Genomic DNA, 12,363 nt, shown 5'->3' with positions numbered 1-12,363 from the left:
GGAAGGGTCTGGGCAGCACCAAACACACCCAGCACTCACCCATGGGCGATTTCACTCCAGCCAATCACTTTTCCACACACAGAACTTCCTCATGATCCACAATATGAAGAAATGGCAGCGATTTTGCTGCCAATGGAACAACAGGATAAAAAACTTCCTCCTTCCCCAGAGAAACTGAAGTTGCAGTTGCAAAGTCTCCATTTGTTTTCCAGTAAGGATGGGCAGAATACCTCAGGTTACTCTGAAGTTGGGATCAAATCCCCAGGGATTGAGTACTGGAAGATTAGAGTCAAGCCTAACTTGTGCCAATCATGTACTTCTAAAAGACTCCTCAACCCTTAAAGTTGCCTTTAGCTAGAAATAGGATTAAAGAGCCATTAGTTTCAAGAAGTGACATTAGACAGGAGCTTCTTAAAATTCTGATTTTAAAGCAATATGAATTTTCAAGAGGTACAACTGAACTCCAAGATTAGCACAATGGGCTACTTTCACAGTGATTCACTAACCCCCAACTCAATGAATACAAAGAGATTTTTCCAGCACTCCAAATGCAATTTTAAAATACTATTTTAAAGCAGAGAATTTAATGTGAACAACCATCTGCTCTTGGAAGGACTCTCGCTGCCCCAGTCCAGTCAGCTCCACAGCACAAATGCCAGGCACAAAGCACAAAATTACAGAGCACATTGGAGTGTCTCTCCCTCCACGTGTAAAAATATCCCACAGCCTGCCTCTGTCTGCAGTGAATGAGCAGCATGAAGGAGCCATTTTACTAAGAAAAGGTGTTTGGGGAAAAACATTATGAAGTCATTTACTCATTCAGTTTAGCCAAGAAGATAATTAGTGCACAATTCAACAGAGATGAATGACTACAATATTCATCCCCTTGCCATTCCCCGTTATTTGTTTGGAAGAACCTGTTCACATCAGATTTATTTCCCTAAACTGGCAATCAGATTATTAATTACTGGTTGTTTTTGTAGTGGATACCATACAAATAGAAAGAAAAGCAAAGATTATGCTTCAAAGAGCCTGTGTTCTAAAATAATAGCTCATTTCAGCTCCAGAAACAAGGAGAAAAAAGGTAACCAGGGGAGATCAGAGATATCTGTGCCTTGTACCAAGTGACCTGTGTGAGCTGCCTCCTTCACCAGGCACAGCAACACGTACTCCTGAAAAAACCACGGATAATTGCCTACAGCAGAACAAAAGAAATTTGCTCATGAGTAATGAAAGATATTCTTAGATTAGGAAACCCCTTGTGCTAGAGGTGCAATGCCTCTACACACACACTCTTTTCTTTTTTGAGGAGAAAAAATCCAGCATTCCAAAGGTTTAATGCTCCTCATCCATCAAACTGCACCATTTCCAACTACAACTGCTTTGAAGTGAGCGCTGTGTTCTTGTCAGCATCAAAGCCACAAGTGTTGTAGCTGAGATTTGATAAAGATCACTGACACAGTTTGTAAAGTTTCCTGTATTTCTTCTGTTTGATCCCCTTTGTGTCTCTGATTGGGCAGTTGGAAATGAAGTGGATGCAAACCCAGCACATCTATTCCTCGGAACATTAAGGGGTTAACAAGTGCACAGCTCTCAGACAGCACAGAGTGCTATTTAAGTGCTGTCATTACTACAGGCTCCTCTTATTTTAAACCACACTTGTGCTGCACTTGGCATCACCCCTCGACAATTTTCTCTGCTGAGTAAAGAAAAAAAAAATCCCCGCTGATTTCTGCCAACGTGTTAACAAAATGTGAATAAAGACAAAGCTCTGCAGCACCACTCTTGGTTCCTCCCGGCCTTTCCAAGCCCTGCTTCCAGCACGATGCCAAGCTGGAATTTGCAAGCTCATTGTCCCACAGGGCCCAAGTCAGATCAGGCTGAAGGAGTGAGATGGAGCATGGAAGCACATCTCCCTCCCCTCCTGTCTCAGCGCTCTGCTCAAAAGCCTCTGTTATTAAACCAATCTGTGATCCTGTCAGACTTCCATAGATCTTCATTTCAAATCAGGCCTGAGCTCTGAGCAGACACTTTCCAAAGGCAGGAATGAGTTGGAGCAAGAGCCTTCCTGGATCAAAGACCTGTTTCTCTCAATCCAGCTGGGGCTCCTGAGCTGACAGCAATGACCGTGCTGTAGACACAGCACAGACCACCAGGGCGGTGGGGTGGGAGCCACCTGAGGATGCCGCTGTGGAAATGGGGACGTGACCCCAGAGCAGCACCTCGTCCTTCTGAGATCATGACGGAAAGTGCCAAGAGGAACCACAGGTGGGAAGGGTCTCCTCTTTGCTGGGTCAGCTACAACAACTCACAGATGAACCTCAGCCTCTAAGATTTCTAATTTCAACCAACTGAACAGGCTCAGTAAAGGCAACCAAAAATGCAGAGACCGAAAACTAAAACGGCAGCAGAGTACAAAACAATTCCCTGCCTTTTGCAGTGGGTTTGGGTGAGAATAAAAACCAAAGAGGGCTCTGGAGGGGAAGCACAGACAGCACCGAGCTGAGTGAAAGGGGTGCTGAGGCTGAGGTCAATCCATCTGTGCTCTCACAGAGCACCAGTCCCTCCTCAGACAAGTTCCACAGTTGATTCCATCAGTCCCAGAGTCTGGCTTGACATTCATGGCATTTTCTCTCAGTTAGATGAGGGTGAATGAAGAAAGGCAATACATGAGTCCTAACTCCCCAAATCCTGTGCCTCCTCTGCAGCAGAAAAATGACCTTTCAATAATCTCTCTACAGCAGCCTAATGAAAGACCACAAAAACCCGAGTCTATTAAAAGAGAAATCTGCACTATTCCACTGCAGCACCTGATTGGGAAGATAATCCACAAACACAAGTCAGAGCTCATTCAGGTCCTGGAACGTGGTGACCCTGTGGATTCTGAAAGCAAACCACCAGCCAGCACTGGCCCCGTCCCGATGGATCCACCTCATCCTTCTCCCACAGCACCACCTCCAGGATGAAGGGCTGGGAGCTGGGCTGGGTACCGGCGGCAGAGTGGTTTGTATTGATTAACTAATGACTGCAGTGCGTGCAGGGCTGTGTTAATAACTCACTGCTCTGCTCTCAGTTATCAGGGAATTACAGGGGGATACAACTCTGCATTTCAACACATCCCTCCTTCCATGCATCTCCCAGCAAATCAACATGCACATGGATTCTCAGTGCAGAAAGCCCATCCCAAAGCAGCTTTCACCTTCATTTTAGAAGAGTCAGGAGAGTGAAAAGCTGTTCTGCCTGGTCATACTTTATCTCACTTTCCTTTTATTCCTTTTAATGAATATCCCTGTTCCTTTCTCTCTCCCTTTTATCAACAGAAAAGGGTCTTGCTTTGCCAAATCTGCCTGAGAGCAAATGGTGTTGCAGTTAATCTATAAATCAACCACCACCATAAATTCTGCTCATTCTCCATCCAAAACTGCAGAGCTGAAAAACAGATTACATGGGACAGCAGAGGCAGGAAGGAAATCTGGAAGCTGTGAGGAGCTGCCATTGTGGCCAAATGGCCTTCCCTGCTTCTTCTTTCTCTCCACTCCACCCAAAAAGCCTCCAAACACCTCTGCTGCCAGGCCTGGAACACGTTTAAGAGCAAGGACACCTCACACACTTCCCATGGAAGATGATGCAGACTTTGGGGATTGAGGGAGGAAAGGCTGCAGAATCTTCTCCTGAATTCCCTAACACCAAGAAACAGGAAAAGTGAAACTCAGAAAAATAAAAATTCTCAGCATGGAGCATCAGCTCCCTCAAGGGCAAATCTCAGCTGTGATTCCAGCTAATGCAGCCTGAGGAATCTCAGGATCTCCAGACTGCAAGGGCTACTGAGATCCCAATAATGCACACCTGCAGTCACATCTGATCCCTGCAGTGACTCCAGCAGCCTGGGCAGTGCCCCCCAAGAGGAGGGAATGGCAGGAGGCAATAACTGATAAAGGGACAGTGCCCTGCCCCCTGCAGCCACACAGTTCCCTACCAAACATTAAAGCAGTGGTGGAATTACGCCGAGCTCATGGAACATCTGGGAGAGCGTTAAAGCAGGGAGACAGAGCAGAACATCACACAGGAGAGGCGGTGAGGGGCCAGCACCCTGCACGGAAAGTGAGGAGAGAAGCTGCAAGAGTTAAGCTCCACGACTGTGTTAGGTCATTTTCCTCCTCCAAGGCAGTTTTCCAGGGATTAACATTTTCTATTCTAAGGGGAGGACAGGACAAGAGTTCAGCTAAGAAAGCTGCAGTGCTCCCCAGGACAAGAGTGAGAAATACAACCAGGGAGATCCTCAGCACTTCAGAGCTGCTGCTGCTTCAGGAGCTGCTTTTAGCCAAGGACAGAGAGGGCTCCTTTGGGAATCCTCTCCCAAGGGAACAACCACATCTTGGTTTAAATCTCCCCCTCACAGGCCTGTTAGGAAAGGTGACGTTTCCCTGCTGACAGCAGCACTACCAGATACAACAAAGGTACTAAACTGTAGATGTTATGAGAAAGTCATGGAATCCCAGAATGGTTGGGGTTGGAAGGGAGCTTAAAGTGCATCCAGTACCACTCCTGCCATGGGCAGGGACACCTCCCACTGGCCCAGGTGGCTCCAAACCCTGTCCAGCCTGGCCTTGGGCACTGCCAGGGATGGAGCAGCCACAAGTCCTCCTATGGATTTGCCTTCCTCTGCTGAAGACTGGACTTACCCCGCCCAGGGAGCCTCTCTGGGCACCTGGAAGGAAGAAAGCAGAAATTCTAAAATATTTTAACCAACAAAGGCTTGGGGTAACTCCGTGGACCCTCAGGTTTGTAGTCTGCAGACTTCCACAAGACAGAGTTCCAGAAGTGTTTCTAGAATGTAATTGTATGTGACCAGTGCTTCCAACTAATCATATTATTTTAAAGTTCCTTTGGTAATTTGTCCTTAATTCCACATAAACTGCTGTTCTGGCATAAAGTGTACTTTGTGATATCAAAGTCAAACAGATTAGGCATGATCCACTTCCAGCGAGGGAGTGTTTTGGAGAGGAGATGATATAACTTAAAAGCTAAAGCTGGCTCCCTGTTTTAATTAAAGGGGATTAAACATCCATCATGATAAGGGAAAAGGGACATTTTATAAAAATCAATTACCTTCCTCAGTGTCAGTCTGGTTTAACACCTGCAGTTTCTGAGAGGAGGAGTGTAACATCCCCCCAGCACTCAGAGAAGGTAAATTAAACACTGTTGCTGTACAGCAAGATCAGTCACAAAATATCCAAGAAAAATAACTTCATTACCAATCAGGTGTTACACTGTTGACAAAAAAAAAAAAAGATGTTACACTCCTAAAGTGTATCTGGCAGATTCACAATACTGAGATTCAAAGTTTCCTGCAGCACTTCCCCACCCCAGGAAGCCTCCAGGTAGGGATTGCACATCTTTATGGAGATACAGGGAAGTGCTGGTGGAGCACCTCAGCGTTTAAAAATATTCTTTTGGAATTGCATCCGCTGCTCAATAAAATGCCATAATAACCATGAAGAATGAGGCCTGGCATGCAGCTTTGTTGCTTCTGTCATTATAAAATCAGTTTCTGCTTGCACCGTTTGACAATATGCTCAATTTTAGATCTCACACAGGAGTGTATGAGGTAATTACACATAATGTGTATAATTGATACCGTAAAAATTCCTACCAGAGAGGTTTAATATGGGGCTGCAGAATGAAATACATTTCTGTTTTTTCAAAAGTTTGAGACTATGAAAAGGTGGCAATTAAATTCCTAATGGGCGAGGGACATTTCTCTGTAATTTGAGAAAAAAGCAAGGAAAAGGCTGGATCTGGCAGCTCCCGCCTGAGGGGCTTCACATGAGGTTACACAACTGCTCCCAGTTCCGGGGGTGCTGCATGGGAAGTGCCCACACCTTCCACGCTTCCTCTTCAACCTGTCAGACTGATTTTCCAGCTGGAAACAACTGCAGTGTGAGCACGGCGTGGAGCAGAGCACGAGCCTGGGAACAGCACATCGGGAGGGATAATCCCCCCTGGAATGAGGCGAGTCCAAGCCAGGGCAGGGTGGGATGGGGGCTGCAGCAGCAGCAGCCCCTGGGGCTGAACACAAACAGTCCTGCTCTCCTCACTACAACACAACAGAACTCAGTAAATAAATGCACTGCAATCTACAGGCACAGATAAATCATTTAATGAGGCTGGGAACAGGAAAATGGCTGTTTTCCATTACCCCTTTGTTCTCCCTCATCACTGGGTGACCTTTCATTGCTCAACGGCTTCACTTGGTGCTGAACAAGTTTTTGAGCTGCATCCCAGTGACCCAACCCTGTGCAGACAGGTCCCAGTGCTGCAGCCTGTCCTGCTCTGCCAGGGCAAAGCACCGGCACCGGGAGGGCTGGCACAGGACTCCTCTGCAGTGACAGAGACACTCATTAATCAAGGACTTGTAAGACCAGGCAGATGCTCGTTAGCTTGTCCAGAGAAGCCACTTTCAGCTGGTGAAGCCAGCTTGCAGGGCGTTGGACTGGGGGGTCTCCAGAGGTCCCTTCCGACCCAAACAATTCTGGGATTTTGTGAAATAAACACAGACTTTTCCTAAAACCCACCTGAATGAGGTCTGGGAGGGAACTGACTCCTTTCCCCTGAGAAGATAGCAGGGCTGGTGGCTCCTCACCCTTCCCACAGCCTGGAGAGAAGCACCCCAAGATAATTTATGGGAGACACAAAGGAAGAGTTACGGTTTTTAACAGGCAATTCTGAAGCAGATACCACCAATATAGAGAGTCCTTGGTTCCACTGAATAAATATCTCTGACAGCCAAACAATAACTCTGCCTCTTATTTTAGAGCTCAACCCCAAACTGGTAGACTTTTTAACTCTCCACACTCCTGCTATTCCCTGAGGTGCTTCCAAGATGATCACTGTCAGAGTCACGGAGTCTATAAAAAGGACGAAGGAAGCTGGGAAATTTCCACAGAGGTGGTGCCAGCAAAACAGAACGAACATTTCAGCCATCCCTGAGTAAAGCCAGGCTGCAGCACTGGAATTCCATCAGTGCAGTCCAAGAGCTCCCCCAGCTGAGCTCTGGGATGGCTGCAGTCACTCCCAGAACGGCTCAGGTACCTGGAAAGTTCCAGATGTGCTCCAAAGGGATTGGGATTTACTCTTTGAAGCCAACGCTTGTTCAGAAGAGCTTGAGAACTCCTTAAGAGGACCTGTCACAGTGCAGAACAAGGAAGGAGTAACTTGGGGAGTGGCAAACTCCTGCCTTATGCTCAAGGGAAGAGCAGGGAGGCCCTGCCGAGCCAGCAGTGGCATCCTGTCACAACCCATCCCGTTCCGTGTCACACACTGTCACCTACCTACGACAACTCCATTGAAAGGGAAAACCTTCTGCTCCAAACGTGGTCTTGTCCTCAAAATCCTCATTTTCCCCCAGGTGGGGCAGCTTTAGAGAACGAGTGACTCTCACAAACACAGGCTGGAGAAAGGATGGAAAAACCCAACCCAAACCTCAGATCAGCTGCTCTCACCCCTCCTGGAGCTGCCCACTCCTGCTGGGACTGTGCTGGTGTCCCTGTGTTCCGTGGGCAAAGGGGACGAGGAGCTTCCTGTGGGCTGTGGCACCATCTGCTGGAGATGGGACCAGGAAAATGGGCTGGAATGAAGGGATTCTGGAGGAAAAACTGACAGGATCCAAACTGAGAGAATCATGGAATATCCTGAGCTGGGAGGGACCCACAGGAATGATCCATTCCAAGCCCTGGCCCTGCACAGACACCCCAAATCCCACCCTGGGCATCCCTGAGAGCGCTGTCCAAATGCTCTTGCAGCTCTGGCAGCCTTGGGGCCGGGCCCATTCCCTGTGGAGCCTGGGCAGTGCCCAGCAGCCTCTGGGGGAAGAACCTTTCCCTGAGAGCAGTCACATCCCAGTCATAACCCAGAAATACATTTCTGGAGTTCAACCTTGTTTAACAGAGGCATCACAAGAGATTCTGCAAAATCCTCGTGCCTTGGACGGCAGCAGAGGATCAGGAATGCTGGGAAACAGATTTCATGACGTGTTGGAAGATTTTTTTAATTCCCATTCATGTTTCACAGATTCAGCCCCTCCTTCCACCCCTTTCCAGGCCTGGAAAAGAGCACTGGAGCCATTCATTCAGAGTCTGCTGGCTCCTGGGGGCTTTTACGTGCCACAGGCACCAACACCCGGAGCCACTCAGAGTCACCAGGGACCCATAGCCCTGAGAGGTGGGAGGATCTCGTCTGCCACGGCCCGGGCACGGTGACAGCAGAGCCTCCCTGTGACATTTCAGCTCTAATTTGCACGCAAATGTCAATATTTATTAGTCACATCAAGATCTTCAGCAAAGCTCCCCTGGGTTGCTGAGCCTCTGCACTTATACTTTGAAATTGCTTGAAAAAAGAAGAATATTGGCTCTTGGTAACTTATTCCAGACTTCCTACGTTCTTCATTTCATCCTTAACTATCAACTGCTTTTGTGAAAAGTTATTTCCAACCAGTCTACGCATCAACAGTGCTGAAAAATGCTTTACCATCAGGCCAAAAAATGACCATGGAAAAGTAACCTTTTAACTTAACTTGTCCCTGGAGCTGTGAACATATTTATGTATTTAAATAATGGAAATCTGAAAGTAACAGATGTTTCCTGCCTAGAGCACAGTGCAAGAACAACAGTGTTTCACTATTACAGTGCCTCTGAAGCATCCACACATTCCCATCCCCATTTGCTCTCCTGTGCATTAGACTGCAAAAATCCCCAAGTGTGGAAATCTGGTTTTAATCGTGATGTCAACAAGTCTCCCTAATCCTGCTGAAAGTCAGGAATTAGGCCTCTGAGCAAGCCAGCATGAAAGAAAGTGAAATTGCTTTTAAATGTAGAGTACGAGAGGAGAGGAAAAAATGGGAATTGAGAGATTAGGTAAACCTGATGGAATTTGGTAGCTGTGGAAAGGGTATTTTAGGGGTATGCAAGAGCCCTCACTCACCAGGATTTGGGCTCCCCAAAATGCAAGTAGTTGATGCTGTAAAGATCCATGTCCTCTGTATGCCAAGCAAAAGTTGTCTTCCACATCCCGAAGTAGAGGTAGGGAGTGTTCACACCCTCTATGATGATGCCACACTCGTGCTCCACCATGTCCAGGAGGGTGTTCAGATTGCCAATGTTCCATTCATCCACGTCCTGGAACCCAACAGAAATGGTTTGTGCTGGGAAATGGCAGAACAACCACAGCCCACAGCTCCCTCTCAGTGCCTTGGAGTGTGGAGATAATGGTGTAACCTGCATTAATTTAACACCTCTCTGCTTCCAGACAGGTTTATTTAATGCTCCTCTCTGACCACAAGCACGAGGGAGCTCCAGCACTCTGATGAGGCTCTTGCACTGTGCAATACCCCGCTATTAATTAACTGTTCTGGTAATGAACACAGCATAAACTCAGGGTAAAACACCCCTCTCTCAGATGCTCTTCCCCTGATCAGAACCACCTCAATGTGGCCAAAGGGGCAGAAGCTTCTACCTCAGCTCAGGTAAAAACAGGGAAACCATCTGGAGAACAGTTGTGCTTGTGCCTGGTTGTGTCCCACCACTGACCACAGCACAGAAAGGATGTGATGCTCCCATCCCAGCACCAAATCCTCTGGATCCCTGTGATGTCCATGGCTCTGAGGACCTCAGATATCTCTGCTTATTCTAATTAATCCCATATTAAACCATACAGATAATAAAGACACTTGTACATTCACACACAATCAGACATCACGCCAAAGAAGGCCACTTTCCACTCTAAAGAAAACTATAGAGGAAGAGATTTAAATTATCTGCCTAAAAAGAGTAAGAAGAGAGAAACCTTTATCATTTACAGAATTACTTGAAGCAGAGAATGAAATTTCACCAAGGAAAAGCTTAAACAACTTGAATTGTAAAATAATTCAGTGTACAGGTGCATTGTATCCTAATGGAGCTGCCTACAAAGAAAAAATCCAAATGCAAATAATTTAAAATGCAAATGCAAATAATTTATTTATGTTAAGAATCAAAAAATAATTCTGATAAAGCACCACTTCCTTGAAATGCTGCTTTTTTTCTGGCTTTCTAAGGAGCTTCAACAGAAATCTCTATTTTAATCCCTTATAAAAGAAACAAAGCCCAAGCTATAGATAATTTTTTGCCACAGACTTAATAAGAATTTGTTTAAATCACACTTCTCCTTAATTTTCTACTAAAAGTCAGCTTTTCACAGCTTCCACTGACATCCTGAATCTCAGGGGAAGTTCAGTCCCAGTTTTGTAATGAGGAGAAAAAAACAAAGGTATTGGGGTTTTTTCTAGGGTGGCTACGTCAATGAAACTCTGAATTACTGCTCCTTAATGAGAGCAGTGCAACAAAGAGTCCATGTCTAAAATAAACAAAGGAGAAGCATTGCACTTACTGCATCATACAGGGAGCCACTGATATCAGCCCCATAAATGGGAGACACAAATGTGAGATTCTTCCAGTACTTGCGCTCCAGGTCTTCAAAATCCTGGTGGCGAGGGGTGCAGTACCTGCCAGGAACACAGGGATGTGAGGAGTCCTGAGAACACCCAGCACACACCACCACTGACAGCAGCAGGGGTGTCAGAGCAGGCCCCCCCAGGAGGTGCTGAGAGTGAATTTCATCTTTAATTCATAGAATTTGCTGCCTTTTCCACCTCTCCACAAACCCTCTCGGGGCAGGCTGACTGACAGGACGTGCAGCACCACATCTCCATCCCACAGAAACGTGAGGTGATGTTATCCCACAGGGAGCTGAGGGCAGCTGGAGTTCTCAGGTGCCAGAAAAACTCCAAAGCTGATTATGGAGTGGTTTGGGTTGGAAGGGACCTCAAAGTTCACCCAGTCCCACCCCCTGCCACAGGCAGGGACACCTTTTAAATATCCCATTTAAGTCCACCCTCCTTCAGCTTAAAGCCATGACTGCATAATCTCAGTACTGATTAAAACCCAGGGAACTCCGGAAAACTCCCGACTCTGGAAACAGGATGCAACTGCAGTTGGCACATCCCAGCTGGCTGAAGTGCTCTGCAGAGTCCCCAGTATCAGCCCAAGCACTCCAAGGCATTTGTATTTCTACCCCAGCCATGGAACACCTTTTCCAGAACAGCCAAGAGATCCTTTTTTGGTCCCAAGCCATTCTTTTCAGGAAGATTCTCAGCCAAATACTTGAGCAACCTTTCTACACCAACTCCCAGAAAAAGATCCGAGATACACCAAAACCCACCAAGTTACAAACTTGCTTGAGACTCAAGAAAAAGCAGTTTCCCCCAAAATGCTTCACATTTAACATGGCTGCGTTTCCTTGTCAGCTCGTTTCCAGAAAGAAAAGCTTCCCGTGAACTGCCCCATGCCCAGTTTGAAGCACAGCCCTCCCACCCACGCACTTCTCGCTGTTGGCCAGGCGCCGGTACTCGCCCACGGTCATGGGCTTCTTCTGGATGTTGTACTGGGTGAAGAGCCCCGACTGCCCCGTGACCACCTGCTGGATGGGGGCTGGGATCACCATGTCATCGATGTCATCGTACGTCCGCCGGGGCTTCCACTCCTTGGGGGGAATCACCTGGGATTGCGGGGGAGAACAACAAACACGGCACTTGTTACAGAAACTGCAGGCCGAGCTGTGGATTTTGGTGGGCAGGGCTCCTCCAGGGCAGGATGGGCTCAACCTCCCTTACAGGGCTCTGAACTGCAGCTGCAAGAGAGACACAAAACTGACCTGGAATGCTCAGATTAATCCTACAAGTAAAGCAATTTCTTTACAACATCTGGAAGTCAGCAACAAGCTTTATTAAAATAATCTCCCTAGCAGAGTCCTGGAAGGTAATTGCTTGTACACTTGAGTGGACAAGGAAACATTCCACAGAGAGCTCTTCATCAATAGCCAGCTCTCTTTAGAGCAGCAATAAACCCAGTAATTGACCTATGTTTTAGAAGAAATAAGAATTATTTCATGCCTAACAGCTTTATTTCTCCGCTGTGCTTTATTAAGTCCAGCTAAATATCACTCCTAACAACTCCCTGTCAGAACAAATGATCTCATCAGCCTGTGGTGACATGGCCACAGAAATACCCCTTCTAATCACTTAGTCCTGGATTTTTCCAAGCAGTTCTATGTCAGGTACTGGAATTTAGAAGCTTCACACGAAAAGTTCTCATAACCAGAGGGTGCTGGGCACTGCCCAGGCTCCCCAGGGAATGGTCCCGGCCCCAAGGCTGCCAGAGCTCCAGGAGCCTTTGGACACCATTCTGGGACAGGGTGGGATTGTTGGGGTGTCCGGGCAGGGCCAGGAGCTGGACTGGATGATCCTGTGGGTCCCTCCCAACTCAGAACATT

General features: G+C 47.1%; 1 protein-coding gene across 4 annotated transcripts in view; it reads right to left on the bottom strand.

Moving 5' to 3' along the window:
* The window catches only part of KDM4B (lysine demethylase 4B), a 72,513-nt gene that overhangs the window by 49,680 nt on the left and 10,470 nt on the right, over positions 1-12,363 (bottom strand). For all 4 annotated transcript variants that reach the window (XM_039566101.1, XM_039566104.1, XM_039566105.1 and 1 more), the window contains 3 exons: positions 11,414-11,589; positions 10,423-10,537; positions 8,980-9,173 (listed from right to left, as the gene is read on the bottom strand). In XM_039566101.1, coding sequence (XP_039422035.1) covers positions 8,980-9,173; positions 10,423-10,537; positions 11,414-11,589 — 485 coding nt within the window. The remainder of the gene's footprint in view (positions 1-8,979; positions 9,174-10,422; positions 10,538-11,413; positions 11,590-12,363) is intronic.

This window comes from Corvus cornix, chromosome 28 (genome assembly GCF_000738735.6).
Source record: "Corvus cornix cornix isolate S_Up_H32 chromosome 28, ASM73873v5, whole genome shotgun sequence".
Taxonomy (NCBI): domain Eukaryota; kingdom Metazoa; phylum Chordata; class Aves; order Passeriformes; family Corvidae; genus Corvus; species Corvus cornix.
Note: the sequence above shows the minus strand (reverse complement) of the source record. Positions and strands in the feature narration are given on the sequence as shown.